This window comes from Podarcis vaucheri, assembly GCF_965113315.1.
Source record: "Podarcis vaucheri genome assembly, chromosome: Z".
NCBI lineage: Eukaryota > Metazoa > Chordata > Lepidosauria > Squamata > Lacertidae > Podarcis > Podarcis vaucheri.
In genome coordinates, this window is record NC_138758.1 from 47,896,216 (window position 1) to 47,914,322 (window position 18,107).

At 45.1% G+C, this 18,107-nt stretch overlaps 1 protein-coding gene across 6 annotated transcripts in view; it reads right to left on the bottom strand.

The window, feature by feature from the left end:
* The window catches only part of COL27A1 (collagen type XXVII alpha 1 chain), a 266,717-nt gene that overhangs the window by 115,157 nt on the left and 133,453 nt on the right, over positions 1-18,107 (bottom strand). For all 6 annotated transcript variants that reach the window (XM_082208770.1, XM_082208771.1, XM_082208769.1 and 3 more), the window contains 5 exons: positions 12,451-12,504; positions 12,027-12,080; positions 10,451-10,495; positions 8,255-8,308; positions 4,769-4,813 (listed from right to left, as the gene is read on the bottom strand). In XM_082208770.1, the coding sequence (XP_082064896.1) occupies positions 4,769-4,813; positions 8,255-8,308; positions 10,451-10,495; positions 12,027-12,080; positions 12,451-12,504 (252 nt within the window). The remainder of the gene's footprint in view (positions 1-4,768; positions 4,814-8,254; positions 8,309-10,450; positions 10,496-12,026; positions 12,081-12,450; positions 12,505-18,107) is intronic.

Here is an 18,107-nt window from a genome sequence, read left to right on the forward strand (position 1 = left end):
TGATTATTGTAACTTGCACTATGCAGGGCTGCCTTTGAAGCTGACCCAGAAACTCTAGCGGGTGCAGAATACTGCGGCAAGGCTCCTTACAGGGTCCTTGCTGCGGGATCACATTCATCCAGTGCTTTACCAGCTGCACTGGCTCCCGGTGGAGGACAGGGTCAGGTTTAAGGTGCTGGTTTTGACCTTTAAAGCCCTATGCGGCCTAGGACCCACGTACCTACAGGACCGCATCTCCTGGTATGCCCCGCGGAGGACCTTAAGGTCCACAAATAACAACACTTTGGAGGTCCTGAGCCACAATGAGGTTAGATTGGTCTCAACTAGGGCCAGGGCCTTTTCAGTACTGGCCCCGACTTGATGGCATGCTCTGTCACATGAGACTAGGGCCCTGCGGGACTTGACATCTTTCCGCAGGGCCTGCAAGACAGAGCTGTTCCGCCTGGCCTTTGGTATGGACTCAGTCTGACCCTTATGTTTCCCTCCCCTTATTGTTTTGCTCTATGGGCTACTTTTAAAATGAGGCTGCATTTTAAATTGCATTTTAACCTGTATTTTAAATTGGTTTTGTTTTCTATTATGTTTTTATTGTAATTCTACTGAGCCCGGCTCTGGCCAGGGAGGGTGGGGTATAAATAAAATTTATTATTATTATTATTATTATTAGGAAGTTAAAAAAAGAAGAAGCTATCTAACTGAATCTGTGGTGTATATAGCAAGATTTGGGTACTAATTCCTTGTGATCAGATAAGTGACTTTTTGCATAGCTAATTTTTGCATAGCTAACACCTGGGGCTGGTAGTTCCCTGCATTCAGAACAAGCTGCAACCACTGGACCATATTCAAGGGCAGCCCCACATAGAGTGTATTAAAGTAGTCCAGGTGGGAGGGAACCAGAGCAATTCTGGTTCAGAAATGGCTGTAGCTGGTAAATCTTCCTAAGCTGAATGTAAGAACTCCTTGCCATACAGGCGGCAGCAGGGCCCAAAACTACACCAACACAAAGGCTACAATGGAGTTTGGGGCTGGAGGGGGGTGGAGAAGAGAGGGAAGGGGGGGAGGCATTTTGACTGAACAAGCGCAACATTCTTTTTCTAATGACATAATTGGTAAGGAAATGGAAATTTTCCACAGTGATATTTCTAGACAGAAAACTAATTGAGTAAAAATAATACAGCCTGGCTTTCATACTCTCAGGCCAGTGGCAATCAGTAGAGGCCAGCTGTGTTTTCTTAAGTACAAAAGGGACCTACGTTTCTTACTCAAGAGCATGTCTGGAAGGGTCTTGTGGGGAGAGGGGCGAGAGGTGGAAAAAGAATAACAGCCACAAACAGTGTTCCATCTTCCACCATACCTTTCACCAAAGGTTGAAGAAGGTGGCACTTAACTATTATTGCTTGCCATGTAACTCCATCTGCAGAGCACTGAGACCCAAGTGGGGCACCTCGCTGGGGAGAGCATCCCATCAACAGGGAGCCACAACTGAAAAGGCCCTCCAGAAAAGCAACAAAGAAGAACAAGAGGGGAGAGAGAAAGAGGTGGGCTACTTTTTTTTTAACAAGAAAAACTGCAAAACAGTTGAAACAGGGCTCCGCCACTGAGCAAAGAATGGCTGTAAAATATGGCTTCTAGGACAGGCCACAGCAGTTGAGTAGCCCACAGCTGGTCTCACCAAAGGCACCACAGGCTACTCCTTGTGGTCACATGGGAATGAGATGACTATGTCAGAGGCTGTGAGGCTAAAGAGCAGTTGGTCAGTTTGGTGGTTTCGAACATGCACACAAATGTGGGCTTCCACAGCTTTTATGTCTGTGGTTCCCCCTCAGGCCCACGGGGAGCTAGACTTTTCTCTCTTGAGTAAGTGCCTGGCATCACAACCTAGCAAAGATCCTGACAACGGGTTTTAAAACAGGGATCATTTCCACGTGGGCACACGGTTTCATCTGGGCAGGCTGGCATCCATCAATGTTTACATTCCCTGCTAGACAGCTGCACACCGATTTGATCCGAATCCGCCTGGGAAATAATCCAATTTCCCCCTTTCATTCCCAGTGACAGAAGGAAACCACAATGGTTAGCTTTAATTTACTTGTCTCTTGGTGGCGTTTCCCACCATGCATTTTGAGGACAAAATACTGTACAGGGTGGGGTGGGGGGTTATTGCAGGCTGCCAAGTTCAGGATTGGAAGCCTTAAAGGAATTTGTAAAAATATGAAGTTCTCTCCAGGGCAACCTTCTGAGGACCCAATGCTAGTGGTGGATAGAGCCAGAGGCAAAAGTGGCTGGAGCAATAAATGCAAACTTTATCTTTGGAAGACGCCTAGAGTGGCTGGAGGAATTCAGTTAGAGGGGTGGCATATAAATAAATCATCATTATCATCATCAATGTGCAGCAGCTTGTACAATTGGGTAGTTTGTACACACACTGCTCCCTGTCTTCTGTTCAGACAAGAAAAGGCATCACCTGAGTTCAAGGACACATTCTAGCCAGGCAGAAACACTTGGGGTGTGAAGCAGGGTCAGTACTGGGTTGTGTGGCCTGGGGAATGTTCCAAGGGCCGGAAAAAGAGGATTGAGGGGCCATATTTAGTCCCTGGGCCTGAGCTTCCCACTCCTGGAAGGTAGGACTTGAATACAAGCTAGAGTCAGGATGAATGAACAGCAAGGATCTGAGGGCTAAAGATGACTCAGGGCTCTATAAGTCAAGATCAGAAGCCATCCTAGAAGGTAGGCAGGAACAAAATCAGCACCAGAAATGCAAAACACACCAGAGGTCAGGCATATTTTGTTGCTCGAGCAAGTTTCAGCTGGAACCGGAAACCCTTTATTCTCCTTCCTGCCCAGAAGGATTTAGTGGCCACCCTGACTGGGTGGAAACAGTCCAGATCTGGAAGGTTCTATGCTGAGAAGCAGCCACCTTCAGTTCAGAGAATTACCACATGAGGCAGCTGCTGGCTGCACGGATGCAGCTATGCACATCACTACATGGGGCTGTTGCCAGCAGTTTCTGACAATGGCTCGCCTAGACAAATTTCAATTAGTATTAGCCATGTTTAGGATTCAGATGACATACTAAACTGTGATGAACTGAAATAAGAAGAAAAAATAAAAGGAAGGGGGTGCTGCAGCTTATTCTCGTTATGCTCAGCTATGGTTTAGCATGATGTCCAAATGCAGCAATTGTCTTTGGCACTAGCTGAAGTTTTCACTCAGCAAAGGCCCATAGAGAACAATCCTAATGTTTAATCTCTGTTAGGCTAAACACACAATTTCTGCAATTATAACTAGTGATGCACAGAACCAGCAAAAGGAATTCCATTTTCTGAGCCCAATTGAGATATCATCTGGTACCTTTTGTGCTGTTTTTCCTTCAATATCTTCATTATTTTTTTATTAAAAGTGATAGGTCTTATCACTTTTAAAATCTTTTAAAAGGGTACCCTTTACCCTTTACTAAAGTCTTTTAAAGTTTAAAAGTCTTATATAGATTTTCAATTTCATTGTTCTGTATGGGACAATGACAATAAAGATATCGTATCTTAGGTATCTTTGGGCATACATGCTCCACACAGGGTCAAATTGCATCGTGAGTTTTGGAGTCTTTAAATCTACATATAACAATTTCCTGTTCAGGCACATGTACATTTTTACAACTGTATCTTGTACACTTCAGGGAATTGCTGCTCTGATAAGACAACATTTTCAGATCCAGAAAGGTGGCTTTCCTGGGCAGCCACAGCTACAGCCATCAAAGCTATTGTGAACAAGGATGAAACGGTGAAATCTGTTATGATTAAATGGGCACAAGATGTTGGACATAACATTATGTTTGCTGACTGGGAACAGTTGTGGACCACAGGTATTAAGTTTACAGCATGTAATGCCTTAAGAGAGAATATTATGAAAATGATATATAGGTGGTACATGACCCCAGTCAAGCTTGCAAAAATCTATCATTTGCCTGATAATAAATGTTGGAAATGTAAAGAAACTGAAGGTACATTCTTTCACCTTTGGTGGACGTGCCCAAGGATTAAGGCTTTCTGGGAAATGATAAATATACCTTCTTGAAGAAACCAGAGGCCTCCCTCCTGGGCATAGTCGGCCAATTGGTGCCAAAGAATGATAAAACTTTTTTATGTATGCTACAACAGCAGCAAGAATACTCATAGCAAAGTATTGGAAGACACAAGATTTACCCACTCTGGAAGAATGGCAGATGAAGTTGATGGACTATATGGAACTGGCAGAAATGACTGGCAGAACCCGAGACCAGGGAGAAGAGTCGGTGGAAGAAGATTGGAAGAAATTTAAAGACTATCTACAGAAATATTGTAAAATTAATGAATGTTAGAATGATGTTGGATAGAAATTAAGTGGTTTCCAGCTGTAATGCTTTAAGGGAATATGAAAAATGGGTTGATAATAGGGAAAAATCTAATGTTACTATTTTAAGACCAAAGATTAGGATAAACAAAGAGGCTAAGGATTTGCTGAGCCAACAAATTGAACTGGAATACAAAAAAGGGAGGTATGAGGAGGTCCGGGAAACAAGCTAAGGAAAATAAGTAATAGAAAAATGGAGTGGTTTTTTTTTTAATCATTTTTATTTTGTGTTTTTTTCTTCTTTTTCATTTTGTATTGTAACATCTTTAAAAAAACCTTAATAAATATCTTTAAAAAAAAACAAAGCTACTGTGAACAAACAAATCACTATCATGCCATGGGGTCAAGGAGAAATGAGCAAAATGCTCTGCAAGACATTTACCTGATCACCAACTTTTCCTGGTCGCCCTGGATTCCCTGGTTCACCCTGAATCAAGACAACAGAGAAGCACCAGAGTAGGATTACTACCGTATTTTTCGCTCTATAACACGCACCTGACCATAACACGCACATTGTTTTTAGAGGAGGAAAACAAGGGAAAAAACATTCTGAATGAAACATTGGATGTATCATTTTTGTGCTTCATGCTGTGGCCACAGACATGTGATCTGATGGTGAATTTGGGCTGACGCAATGCAAAGATCCTGAGGATCCATGTGGATCCATGCTTTGTAACCACGTTTTTGCACCATTGCAGCCCCAGACAACAGTGGGTGCGTGATTTGGGGGGGCAGGCTGTAGCCATGGACATGCTATGTTCTCTGGTGGTGAATTTGGGGGTGACCCAATGCAAAGATCCATGTGGATCCATGCTTTTTAACCACATTTTTGCACCATTGCAGCCCCAGGCAACAGTGGGTGCATGATTTTTGGGGGGCAGGCTGTAGCCATGGACATGCTATGTGCTCTGATGGTGAATTTGGGGTGACCCAGTGCAAAAATCCTGAGGATCCATGTGGATCCATGCTTTTTAACCACATTTTAAGTGGGGAGGGAAGGAAAAACACAGAAGGGCTAAGAATGCAGGAGTGGGGTATAACGGGAGGGAGGAAAGGAAGGCAAAAGTTTCCCCCACGCACCCACCCAAGCCAGCCAGCTCGCTCTCTCTCTCTCTCTCTCTCTCTCTCTCCCACCTGCATGTTTTCAGCAGCACCGGAGCACAGAGAGGAAAGAACGACATTCTGCTCTCTCTCTCTCTCTCTCTCTCTCTCTCCCACCTGCATGTTTTCAGCAGCACCGGAGCACAGAGAGGAAGGAGCGGAGCACAGAGAGGAAGGAGCGACAGTTTGCTTTTCCCCTCTTCTTGCCTGGAGGGGAGGGGCTTTCCCTGCTCTTTGTTCCGTTTCAGCAAACACAGCAACGAAACAGAAGAGGGTGGGCAGTAAGACCCGGAGGCAGAATGCAGGAAAGCACCCGCTTCCTCTTTTCAAGGCTTCCCTTCTCCGTGAAGCACGGTTTGATTTTTGCCCGATTTTTTGGCTCCAGGGACCACACATTCGCTCCATAACACGCACAGACATTTCCCCTTCCTTTTTAGGAGAAAAAATCTGCGTGTTATAGAGCGAAAAATACGGTACTTGCCATTCATGTGACACTTAAAATTTTGCAAAGTGTTTTTCAGGCTTATTACTGTGACAGACAGGTTTGCTCATGAATGTAGAGTTCAAAGAAGAATTCTTTATTCACTAGACTCTCTGCTTCCCAACTGCAGTCTTTCCCAACCTGGTGACTTCCAAAGCTGACTGGGGCTGAAGGGAGATGTACTCTAAAACATCCCAACTCTTTAAAACAGTCATGGCTTCCCTAAAAAATCCCGGGAGCTGTAGTTCGCCAAGGGTGCTGAGAGCTCTTTAGGAGGTGCCTCACAGAGCTAATGACTCTCAGCACTCTGAGCAAACTACACTTCCCAGGAATCTTGGGGTAAAGCGCTATAATAAACATACAGTGCAAATGGGGCCTGTCTTGACTGAGGGCCATTTTACTCTTGGCACAGATAGGATTCTTCCAGTTTACTGAAAGTCCGCACAGGGTAACAAATGAGAAGGCATGCCTTTACACAGTGGTGAAAAACCTGGGTGGCACTGTGGTCTAAATCACTGAGCCTAGGGCTCGGAAGGTCGGCAGTTTGAATCCCCGCGACAGGGTGAGCTCCCGTTGCTCGGTCCCTGCTCCTGCCAACCCAGCAGTTCAAAAGCACATCAAAGTGCAAGTAGATAAATAGGTACCGCTCCGGCGAGAAGGTAAACGGTGTTTCCATGCACTGCTCTGGTTTTGCCAGAAGCGGCTTGGCCATCCTGGCCACATGACCCGGAAAAACTGTCTGTGGACAAAGGTCAGCTCCCTCGGCCAGTAAAGCGAGATGAGCGCCGCAACCCCAAAGTTGTTGGCGACTGGACTTAACTGCCAGGGGTCCTTTACCTTTGGGGACCCTTACCAAGCCATATCCCTCATTAGCCCTGATCCATGCCCTCTTGAATTGATATGGCTTGGCTGGAATGCCACTGAACTATGGTAATGCCTGGCTTCCCCAGATAGAAGACGGAGAAGTTGGGTGAAGATATATTGGACTCTTGAGTGGCTGGAATGTAGTCTATTATACAAAGGTAAGAATCTCTTCCAGTGCTCTGCCCACCCTTGGTTCATGTGACATCCAGCACTCTCATGTGGCCCCTGGAAAGTTCCCCAGAAGGGAATGTGGCCCCTCGGGCTGAAAGAGGTTCTCTACTCTCGTCTTTGCAAAACTGTGGTGGACAAATGCCAGGGATCCATTTCAAACTGTAAGTGCAACATGGATAAAGGACATCCTTCCTCTCTTCACACACTAGAGTTTTCACCACAACACGATAATGTGACACAGGCTCAATTCAGAAACCACAGCAAACCATGGTTTGAGTTTCCAAACATACAGAGAAAGCTGCTTTGCTGTTCTGGTTTCCCATTAGGGTGCTACAGTAAAGCAAAGATTGTAACTCTGGTTTGCCATTTCAGACTTCCTACAGAGGCTGGTTTATAAACGCACTCTAAGCCACAGTTGCTCAGTTTGGAGGCCATGGTTTGTCAACGCAGACAACTTACTAAGACCACAGTTAAGCTCCCTTAACTATGGCTTGATGTGATCTCTGAACTGAGCCATGAAGCACAGAGGAGCAATAAGACTCAGCAGAGCCTAGGTCTTCTGGGCAGGCCCAGTATTGCTCCTATATTCAGTACAGCACCTAGCACCTAGCGCTAACAAAAAAAATAATTAAAGAGTAGCAGAGATTTAACCAAGCTGCAAATATGCTGAAAATCGTGCAAAGGGCATGGTTGCCTGGCAGAAAAGCATCCAATTAGCACAGCATTTACACAGGATGTGGCAGTGGGGGCGAGGGGAGGGGAGTCTTATGGCAACAGCAGCTGCATTCTCTCGGGTTCCATGCCCCATGATTACAGAAAGGCTGCTTGGGATGCCTTGTTGTTCTTCAGTTTCAAGAGTTACATTTTTTTTATCTCTGGAAGGAATCGGAAGGGGAGAGAAGCATGCCCTAGAACTATAGGGGGGGGGAGAGGGGGGGAGAGAGAGAGATGGAGAAAATCCAAAACAGATTGATGGAAAGAAAAAGGATGGTGGTGGGGAGGGAAGACATTTTAAAATGGTTAATAATAAAACTCTGTGGCTTCCAAAAATATGCACCATCATTCTTTCTGCCACAGAAACCACCATGAGTAGGAATTTCCAGAGCAAGAAAGAATAGTAAAAAATGGCCATTTGAAGCAACTTTCAAATGCACAGCATGTTGAAACTTAAGCAGTAGGGTTCCCTGGATTTTAACACCACGTTTTACCCAAATGCCTCCCTTCTTGTGTCTAAAACAAAGCCATCTTTACCTTTAAGCCATCAGGGCCTGGTTTGCCTGGAAATCCTTTCCTGCCAAGTGGACCCTGAAAAATGACACACACATACAAGTGCAGAAAACACTGTCAGGAGCAGAGGCAAGAGGCACAGGAATCAGTACAAACATGATTGCTTTATCTGTAAGTTGGTTTGGACTATGTAAGGTAACATCCAGGCCACACACTTCTTCTCCCAAAGAATCATGGGGATTGTAGCTTTGTGAGGGGTAAAATACAGTGCCCTGGGGAAAACCACATGCGTTAAATGTGCTTTGAATCCCATGGATTTGACTTATGAATATGACAAGGTCACATTTTGGGGGGAGGGGGGGAGCAACTAATAAATGTAAATAACCATCATCATGTGGGCTAGAACCTCCACAGCTGCCTCAGCCTGAGTTGGAGAGAATTCCAGGTCACCAAATTCGACCAAATTAGTCAGCATGCCCTTAAAGAAGCCTTTCTGTAACCTGTCAGACCAGTCAGGAACGGGGAGAAGGTTGCAAAAACAAGATGGCCTGACTCTGAAGGGAATTCAGCCCCTGCCCCATGAAGGTTTATGGATTAATTAAAATAATTCAGTCCCTCCTTTCTGTATGTGCTGACCCTCAAGCCAATCTAACCATTAGTTATGAAATACATTAAAATGGTGTGTGTGTGTGTGTGTGTGTGTGTGTGTGTGCGCGCGCGTGCGTGTATTCATTACATATATATTCATTACAAACAAAGCAACAATGAACAAAAAATGAGTACCAACTGAAATAGTTTCACTGAAATAACAGGACCTTGACCAAGTATCTAAAAGCAAGCAGGGGACAAGCCAAGTGCATATTCTGGTTACCAAAACAGGGCTGTCGGTTACCTTTAAAAAAAAAAAAAAGGTGGGTGTGGAAGCAGAGATTCAAACCTGTTCAGAGCGCGGTGGTGAGCAAAGTGCACTCTGCACATGCTCAGAGCACTCTTTTTATTATTATTCAACATGTTTGAAGTCTGAACCATTCAAAATATATTCTGGGTTCAAAGCCATGGGGATAAGGGGGTGGGGGAAGGAATGGTTGAAATTAAGCCCTGGTTAGAAACTAGCTGTGACAGAAAAGTTTGTTTGGTGGGCAGGCCGGGTCACCAAGTGTTTGTTTTTTCCCCCGCCAGCAAATGGTTGACTGGCAACAGCGTTTGATTGGCCAGAGTTCCGGGGGAGCGATATGATTGCTTTGCACAGGTGATACAGGTTTCAGGTTGGGAGAGAGGGTGAAGGGGTTCTGAGGGGAAAGGAGATACACTCTGAGGAGACTATCCATAGGGAGAGGACAGAGCCTCGCAGCTGGGATAGGGAGATCAGGCTGAGGGTCTGGGGAAGGTGTCCAGACAGGAGTATGCCGGGAGGGCTGAGTCTGAGCCAGGAGAGACAGATCCTATGGGAATTCAGGCTCCCTGAGGGGTCAGTCTAGCCAGGAAGGGAGAATTCTTCTAGGTACTGAAGACTCCCAACCCGGTGACAAGGGGAGAGGAGATCCCCTGGGTCTGTAATACCATTTATAATATCTCAGGTGTGGGATTGTTAAGAGAGGGGGTAACTGAGGAAAAATGCCACTCTCTCATGAACCAAAGGATTAAGCTGTGAGGGAAGTGGTATAGTGTTGAAAGTATTGTATTATCTAAGTGGCAGACACTGATTTGAACATTTTACCATTTCTTTGGGAAACCTGAATATTTATCTACCTGAAGTGTACCAACTGATGTTTAGTAACTGAAGTTTAAGAGTTGTACCTACAATATTGTGTTTAAGCCTGAGACATTGTGTTTAAGCCTGAGACATCTTAATTTACTTACAAGTAAGTAAGTTACCGGTAAATTCTACCTGAAAGAACTCGTTTCCTGGCCCACTTTGTGTCATAAACGTCCTTTGTTTAATAAAACTTTTTGTGTTCATTTGATTAACTTCTGCCTGAGACTCTAAATCAATACGTTTTCCCTCACACAAGTCCCTTACTAGATAATCTGGGGTAAAATATAGAAATTTGCATAATTGGTGTACCGTGAGGTGGTTGCACTAAATATAATTGAGGGCTGGCCCAACGGCGCCAGGGTGAGAAAGTGCCGTTGTGCCGTCTCACTCGCAAAGCAAAATAGAAATGTAAAAAACTCCCCACACCTGCCCACAACAACGACAGCCCTCTTCATCTCTCTTACCTCTGCCCCTGGGATGCCAGGTGGTCCCACTGGTCCTTCATCACCCTGGATCACAAAAGGAAAATGGGAGACAGGTCAAAACAGGGCTGTTATCCACTTAGGCAGTTAATTCATAAAATGGGTTTTATTTGGTTCATTAGTAAGTTGCAGGAGAGCAAAGTCAAGTAATTGTTCTAGAAGGAAAAAGCATCTTCTCTCTGGGTTGTATCCAGTGTTAGTCCTACTCAAGAGTTGACCTATTGAAAGTAATGAGCATGATGGACTTAATTTCAGTGGTTCTACTCTGAGTAGAACTGAGTTGGCTTACAACCCTTTATTATTTTTAAAAGATGCAAGCACCACCTGGTGCAACTACTGCAACGTATTTTCCTGGAAGAGGGAAGCAGTACATCAGAAAAGGATCTCAGGATTGCCATGAGTCATCAAGGTGGTTTGGCTGCAAATTAAACAAGAAAGGCAAATGCAAATTTAAGCTGCATTAATCAAACTGGAATGAGGTCAAAGGAAGGCGAGGAAGATGGTCAGCAGCATGGAAAGAAAGTCCTGTGAGGAAAGGCAGAAGGAACAGAAGAGACTTCCAGCCCACCAATACTGCACATGCCAGAGCCCATTTATGGTGGACTAAAGGGCTCTGTCACCCTTTTAAAAAACCGAAGTGGACTTTGCAGTTTGGAAAGAAATGGGAAAATTAATTGAAAAGTGCAGGATGAATGAATGGTTAATGGAAATGCATATAAACATCCCACAAGAAAATCAGTGTGAAAGCAGAATGAATGCTCACTGTTGTATAACTGCCCCACAAATCAGGAAAGAATGCTCTATCAAGACCAAATATAATTTAACCTCCAAGTCAGCTTTATGCAAGTGAATCAGGATGACTGCTCAATAAATATTTTATTTATTGCATTTATCTCCCACCTTTATTCAAAGAGCTCAAGGTGACATACATGGTTCTCCCATTCCCAGTTTTGACTTCACAATTACCCTGCGATTGGGCTGAGAGGCACTGATTGGCCCAAGGTCCCCCAGTGAGTTTCCTGGCTGAACCCCTAACTCCCAATGTCCTAGTCTGGCCCTCTACTCTCTATACCACCACTGGCCCCAGATTAGTGGTCTGGAGGGACCCAGATGGGGAGATGGGGGGAGACATGGCCGCTCTCTTGCAAAATATACAGGGCTGCTACTTATAGGAGGTCCATGGCTTGTTCTCTACAGCCTCAGAGAGCAGACTTGATCCTAATGGGTTACAGGATGGGTTGGACTGAACATAAGGAGACGTTCACGAGGGCAGTTTGGCAATGGACCCAGTTGCCAGAGTGGTGATGCTCTCTCTCTACCTCTCTTCAAGCAGAAGCTGGCTAGGGAGAGCCACCTGTCAGATTTCTTGCATCGAGCAGAATTGGAAGGGGGCTGGACTAGATAATCTACAAGTTCAGTTGTATAACGCTATGAAAGAAAGGAAGTTTGCTTAAAGCAGGAAAGGTGTCTGAAGCCATGGCCAAGCCAGTGCCCTCCAGTAGGTTTGGACTACGCAGCACGGCCAAAGACATGTCAGCATCTCCTGCTCCTTTCTTACCTCTTGGCCAGGTAGTCCCCTGGGACCAGGTAACCCACGTGCTCCTGGTTTTCCCTGCAACAGACAAGGGGGGGAGTGGGGAAGGCTGAGAAAAAACACACAAGCTTCCAAGGGCTCATCGAAACACAGAGTGAAAGCTGCCTTCCAGTGTGTGTTGCCACAGGACGGCATCCAACATCAATTCTGTTGCAGATTGAGAGGGGAGAGAGACCAAGAGAGAGAAAAGAAATCTGTTCCAGCTCTCTTGGAGCCATCTCAACACAAACAAGCCCTAAAAACCAGAGCTTTGGCCATGACTATCTGCAGGGATCTCCAGGATTTTTCCTCTTCCTCTCCTTACCCAGCCATTCTTTCTTTGGTTCTTTCATATGCACTGGCACTTGCCAAGAAAAATGCAAAGTCTGTTTATTTCAGCACCACTCACCTTAATGCCTTCGGGGCCATTTTGTCCTGGTGGGCCAATGTCACCTGGAAAGCCCTAGAGAGCATCAGACAGAAATGGTGTTAAAACAACAAGGTCCCCAAGCTAAAGCTTCACACACCAGGCATTGGGAGGAGAGAGCTAGCCTGTTGCCTGCTGAAATAAACCAGGCTCATTGTAGTGTAGCAAGACCAGCACCAAAAACTTTTTTGCTGGTCAACTCTTGTTTTGCTATGTACCTATATACTTAAGCCTAGACTGGAGGGGGGTTGTGTGTGTAATGTTGATTTTATTCTGTGGTTGCCAAATTGTTGATTTTTTGCTTCTTCTATAGGCTGAGGGAACACTGAAGCTAGGTCGAGTTTTATAGCTAGATATAAAGGCTTTATAGCTAGATATAAAGGCTTATTCAGTGGAGTGACCAAAACACTCTCTCTCAAACCATAGTGCCTTAAGTGGCTGCATGAAGCTACTATACAGTACATATGTACAAACATTATTTTATTTGTATGCCACCTTTCCAGGATTCAAACCATGCTCAAGGCTGCTTACAACATGGAAAAACATAACTGCAACATAAGAAAGTAGACATAAACAATAAATAAAACACATCAAAAATACACAACCAAGCTAATCAATTTCCACATAAATCATTAAATCTTAAAACAGAGATACAAAAAAATAATATCAGTAGCAATAAAAACCAGTAAACAATACCCCATTCTAACAGTCTGTTCATCAGCCTCAGCTCTTGCAGCGGGTCAGTTGGGGCCCCATCCTCCCAGGCCAGGTGGGAAAAGGCCAGCAAGGCAGGGAGCAGGTTTTCCTGCTTACAGTAGGTCTGAACCCAGTAACTATTCAAAATAATGTCTGTTCTTTTGGTTCTTTTGCCTATCATACCATGCCTAAAATCTGGGGCACTGTATAAATAATAACTTGCGGGCATTGGAGAGCAGGCTGATTTGGATTGGGACTCGGGGATTGTGGGGAGTTGCTCCCAACTGTGGTCTCAATTTGGTCAGGGGAGGGACATGCCTGCTAATTGGGGAAGGACTGTGGTTCAGCAGTAGAGCATCTTCTCTGCATGGAGAAGGTCCAGGTTCCATCCCAGCATCTCCAGGTAGAACCAGTCAGTGTGGACACTGCTGAACTTGATGAACCAAGGATCTGACTCAGTATAAGGGAACTGTTAATCTTCCCATTTGCCTGCGCCCCACCCCCACTTGCAATTAACTTCAGAAATCTGCTAATTGTCTGAACAATATCTTATGCTGTAGAATATAAGAGCCTGGAGAAGAGAAGACTGAGAGGTGATGGGATAGCCATCTTCAAATATCTCAAGCGCTGTCTCATAGAAGATGGAGCAAGCTTGTTCTCCCCTGCTCTGGAGGGTAGGGCCTGAACCAAGGGATTCAACTTACAAGAAAGGAGATTCCGACTAAACATTAAGAAATAACTTTCTGACACTAAGAGCTGTTCCACAGTGGGAAAGTCTCCTTTGGAAGACTGTAGACTCTCCTTCCTTGGAAGTTTTTAGCAGAGGTTGGATGGCCGCCTGTCAGGGATGCTTTGGTTGATATTCCTGCATTGCAGGGGGCTGAACTAGATGACCCTTGGGGTCCCTTCCAGCCTGATAATTCTATGAATGTGTTGTTTGTTCCTTAGCATAAATCAATCCTTCTTTGTCATGAAAACTTTCCCCTTTCTCTCAGCTAAAGATGTGCTTATGTCAGCAAATGTTTCCTTGGCACGACACAGCAAAGGCAGTCCCCATTCAATTCTTTCCGCATTTAGAGTCAGCAGCTAGTCATGTTTTCTTGAACAAATAAATCAAAGCATTGCAAGCTTGACCAAGAAGAGTGGGGGGGGGGGAGCAGACTTGGCATTGCAAATGGAGAGGTGACGACATGCTCATTAGCTGGAGCACTTGACGTTTAACACCAACCCCATTTTTCGCCCACAATCCATTCAGCTAAGGAAACAAAGAAAGCCACAGTCCAAGCCAATATTAACAAAGAGAAAGATTATCAAGTGATACCACTCAATGGAGAGCTGTTCCAGACCTAGCAAAATACCAGAACATTGACTGGGGGGGGGGGAGCTGGTGGTGTGAGCCAATATTTGAAACCATGCGCCAATGATGCACATGTCTCTTTAAAAGAGCTGATGCTGACCTTTAAAGCCCTAAATGGCTTTGGCCCTGTATACCTGAAGGAGCGTCTCCAACCCCGTTGTTCAGCCTGGACACTGAGATCCAGCACTGATGTTACAGGGAACCAGGCAGGGGGCCATTTTGGTAGTGGTGCCCTCCCTGGAACACCCTCCCATCAGATGTCAAGGAGATAAAGAATTACAGAATTTTTAGAAAGGAATCTTAAGGCAGCCCTGTATAGGGAAATTTTTAATTGTTTTTATGTGTGTTGGAAGCCACCCAGAGTGGCTGGGGCAACCCAGTCAGATGGGCAGGGCATAAATAATAAAATGATATTGATGATGATGTACTAAGAACCAGAATCAGAGCAGAGGTCCATGTAGTTCAACATCCTGCTTCCCACAGTGGCCTTAAACATGCTTCCAGACAGGCAACAAGCAGTGTCCAACTCTCTTTGTCTCTCTCTCACACACAGCCAGTGTGTGCCCTCCCACCCCACTGGCAACCCAGTGGCATTCTGCCTTCTCTGAATGTGGAAGATTCATAACTGTTAATAGATCTGCCCTCCATCAATTACAAACTGGTCCAGGCTAATGACAGCTCAGTCCTCCACTAATTACAATGCCACAAAGACATCAGAAGTGCTCTTCTGGATCATGCCAAGGGCCCATCTAGTTCAGCGTCCTTTTCTCACAGCAGCTAACCAGATGCTCATGGGAAGCTCGCAAGCAATGCAGAAGTATTCCCCTCACCTGCGATTCCCAGCAACTGGTATTCAAAGGCATCAGTGGTTGTTGGTATCCATTGGGACTGGTGGGGCAGAAGGCAGGGGCACCAACAGCAGGTGCAGCCAGAGCCAATGATAGACAAGCCTACTGATTCGGGATTTGTCCCCATCCTCCTCCCTGTTGAGTCCTACAAAGGGAACATTGAGACTAGGGTGGAGGAGGAGGAGTTGGCGGCCTTGGCCACCCCTCGGCTGAGGGCACTGCCCCATTTGGCCTTATGAACTAACCTCCACCATGAGGCATACTGCCTCCAACAGTGGACGGAGAGCACAGCCATCATGGCTACAAGCCACTGATAGCCCCTAACCTCAATCTAAGCCAGTGGAGATCACCACATCTTGTGTTGGGGCTGGCATCAGTCCAGCCCTCTGACACTGTTTCTGCTTGGTATCACTGCCTGTTGACCTGTCCTCTCAAAGCATATGAAGAGTGACAACAGCACTCTTATTGGTCAGGGATGGAGAAACTCTGGCCTTCCAAATGTTGTCAGACTACAACTCCCATCATCCCTGACCAATGTTCATGCTGCTTGGGGCTGATGGGAGTTGGAGTCCAACAACATCCAAGATAGCTTAGTTGGTAGAACACGAGACTCTTAATCTCAAGGTCATGGGTTCAAATCCCAGTTTGGCAGGAAGCTGGAGTAGATGACCCTAATGGTCCCTACAATTCTATGAACATCTAGGGGGCCACAGGATCCTCACTCCTGTTTTGGGCAATGATATGGCTTGGGCTCACAGGGAACAGGCAATTGAATGAGTAACAGTAACCTTGGTGAGGAGGAGGAGACCCACTCAGTGAAGTCATCCTTCTGAGGGCATCTTGTCTGGGGGCCTGCAAAACCTGGAGCTGGTGCTGACTCATTGTAATGAATTCAGTACATTAATACAAGCCTGTATGAAAACATACTTCCTTTTGTCCTTCCTGAACCTATTGCTCATCAACCTTTGGCCTGCCAGATGTTGTTGGACTCCAACTCCCAGCAGCCTCAGCCAGCAAGTCTAGTGGTCATGGGGGATATGAGCTGTAGTCCAGAAACATCTGGGGAGCCACAGATTCCTCATACCTAGCATGCCCTGTCTATCCCAACTGCAGAATTAGAAATCAATTGCTTCATATTGCTAAGGGTGGAATTTTAAACACTGTGTGTGTAAATGCTGTGTTGCTACAACTCTGCCTTTTTAATATTATTGTTTTATATTGCCTTGTGGTTTTTCAGTTTCATTGTCTGATTTATTCTTTTGTTCATTTGTAAACTGATTAGGGACTGTTTAGTAGTAAGCAATATATAAATATATGAAATGAATAAATATCCTTCAATTGGAAGCCCCAAGTTCATCTTTAACAGGGATGATTAAATGGTGCAACTCAAACCCCATGCACACACTGAACCCAGTGGAGTTTACTTTAAAGCATGGACATTGTTGTTGTTATTTATTATTTATACCTATTTGGTCTTTTTATGCAAAGAAAACTCAAAGTGACCTACAATATAGGAATATAGGGCAGGGAACCTGAGGCTCTCCAGGGGCTGCTGGAGCCCAGCCAATGGTCAGGGCTGATGTCAGTCAGGAGTTCAGTAATATCTAGAAGGCTACAAGTTCCTCACTACAAAAATGAATATGCATAGGATCAGATGCCACACCTCATTCCATGTATCATTTTTTGGGTGAGACTTACCATAGGAAATGTCTCCCTCATTGCACCAGTAACATAAAATATTCTATGAACACAAAGGTGGCTAAGATCCCATTGGCTCTTCCTGCCCCACAGCCCCACTCCCACCAGAACTGTGACATGGGAAATATTCATACTACCAACAGGACTCTGCCTTATACTGAGTTCCTCCATCTCAGCAGTTTCTAACCTGACTGGCAGCAGCTCTGCACAATTTCATCCTAGTGCTAGCTAGAGATTCCGTGGATCAAAGATGTGAATGTCTGCCTGCGAAGCGGATGCTCTATCATTGAACTACAGCCTCCCCCACTGACTGTGACAGTTGTACAGTGGTATGTTGGTTTACAGATGCTTCAGGTTACAGACTCCGCTAACCCAGAAATAGTACTTCGGGTTAAGAACTTTGCTTCAGGGTGAGAAAAGAAATTGGGCGGCGGCAGCGCGGCGGCAGGGGGAGGCCCCATTAGCTAAAGTGGTACCTCAGGTTAAGAACAGACCTCCAGAACAAATTAAGTTCTTAACCTGAGGTACCACTGTATATTACTGGAGCAGTGCAAAAGGTAGCCAAGGGAGGGGGAGCAACTTTGCACCAGCAACCACATTGCAAAAATAACCAAAGGACCTGGGCTTAAATTAGCCTTCTTCAGGAAGATAGGTGGCACTCTTTAAATATTTAGTGTTTCATCCTGTTCCTTATATAAAGAATGCTGGACAATACTCAACCACTGCCTCATCACATACATGAACGAGAGAAACTGTAGTAAACTTCACAGGACAGCCATTCCGAAAAATATAATTCATTGAAACTAATCCAGAACCTCACCACAAGCTTTTAAGACTCATATTTTGACTATGGCACAAACTGTTTTGATGCATACAATTTCATAATATAAACCATTTCTCTTTTAAACCTATCCATGTTCTGCCTTTCCTCTCTGACATGTTTATAGGATGCTAGTTCAGCCACCAAGACCGTGTCCCGTTACTTAAATAGCCTTCATTTATTTTAACCCCGTTGGCTTTCTAATGAATTTCTAGTATCT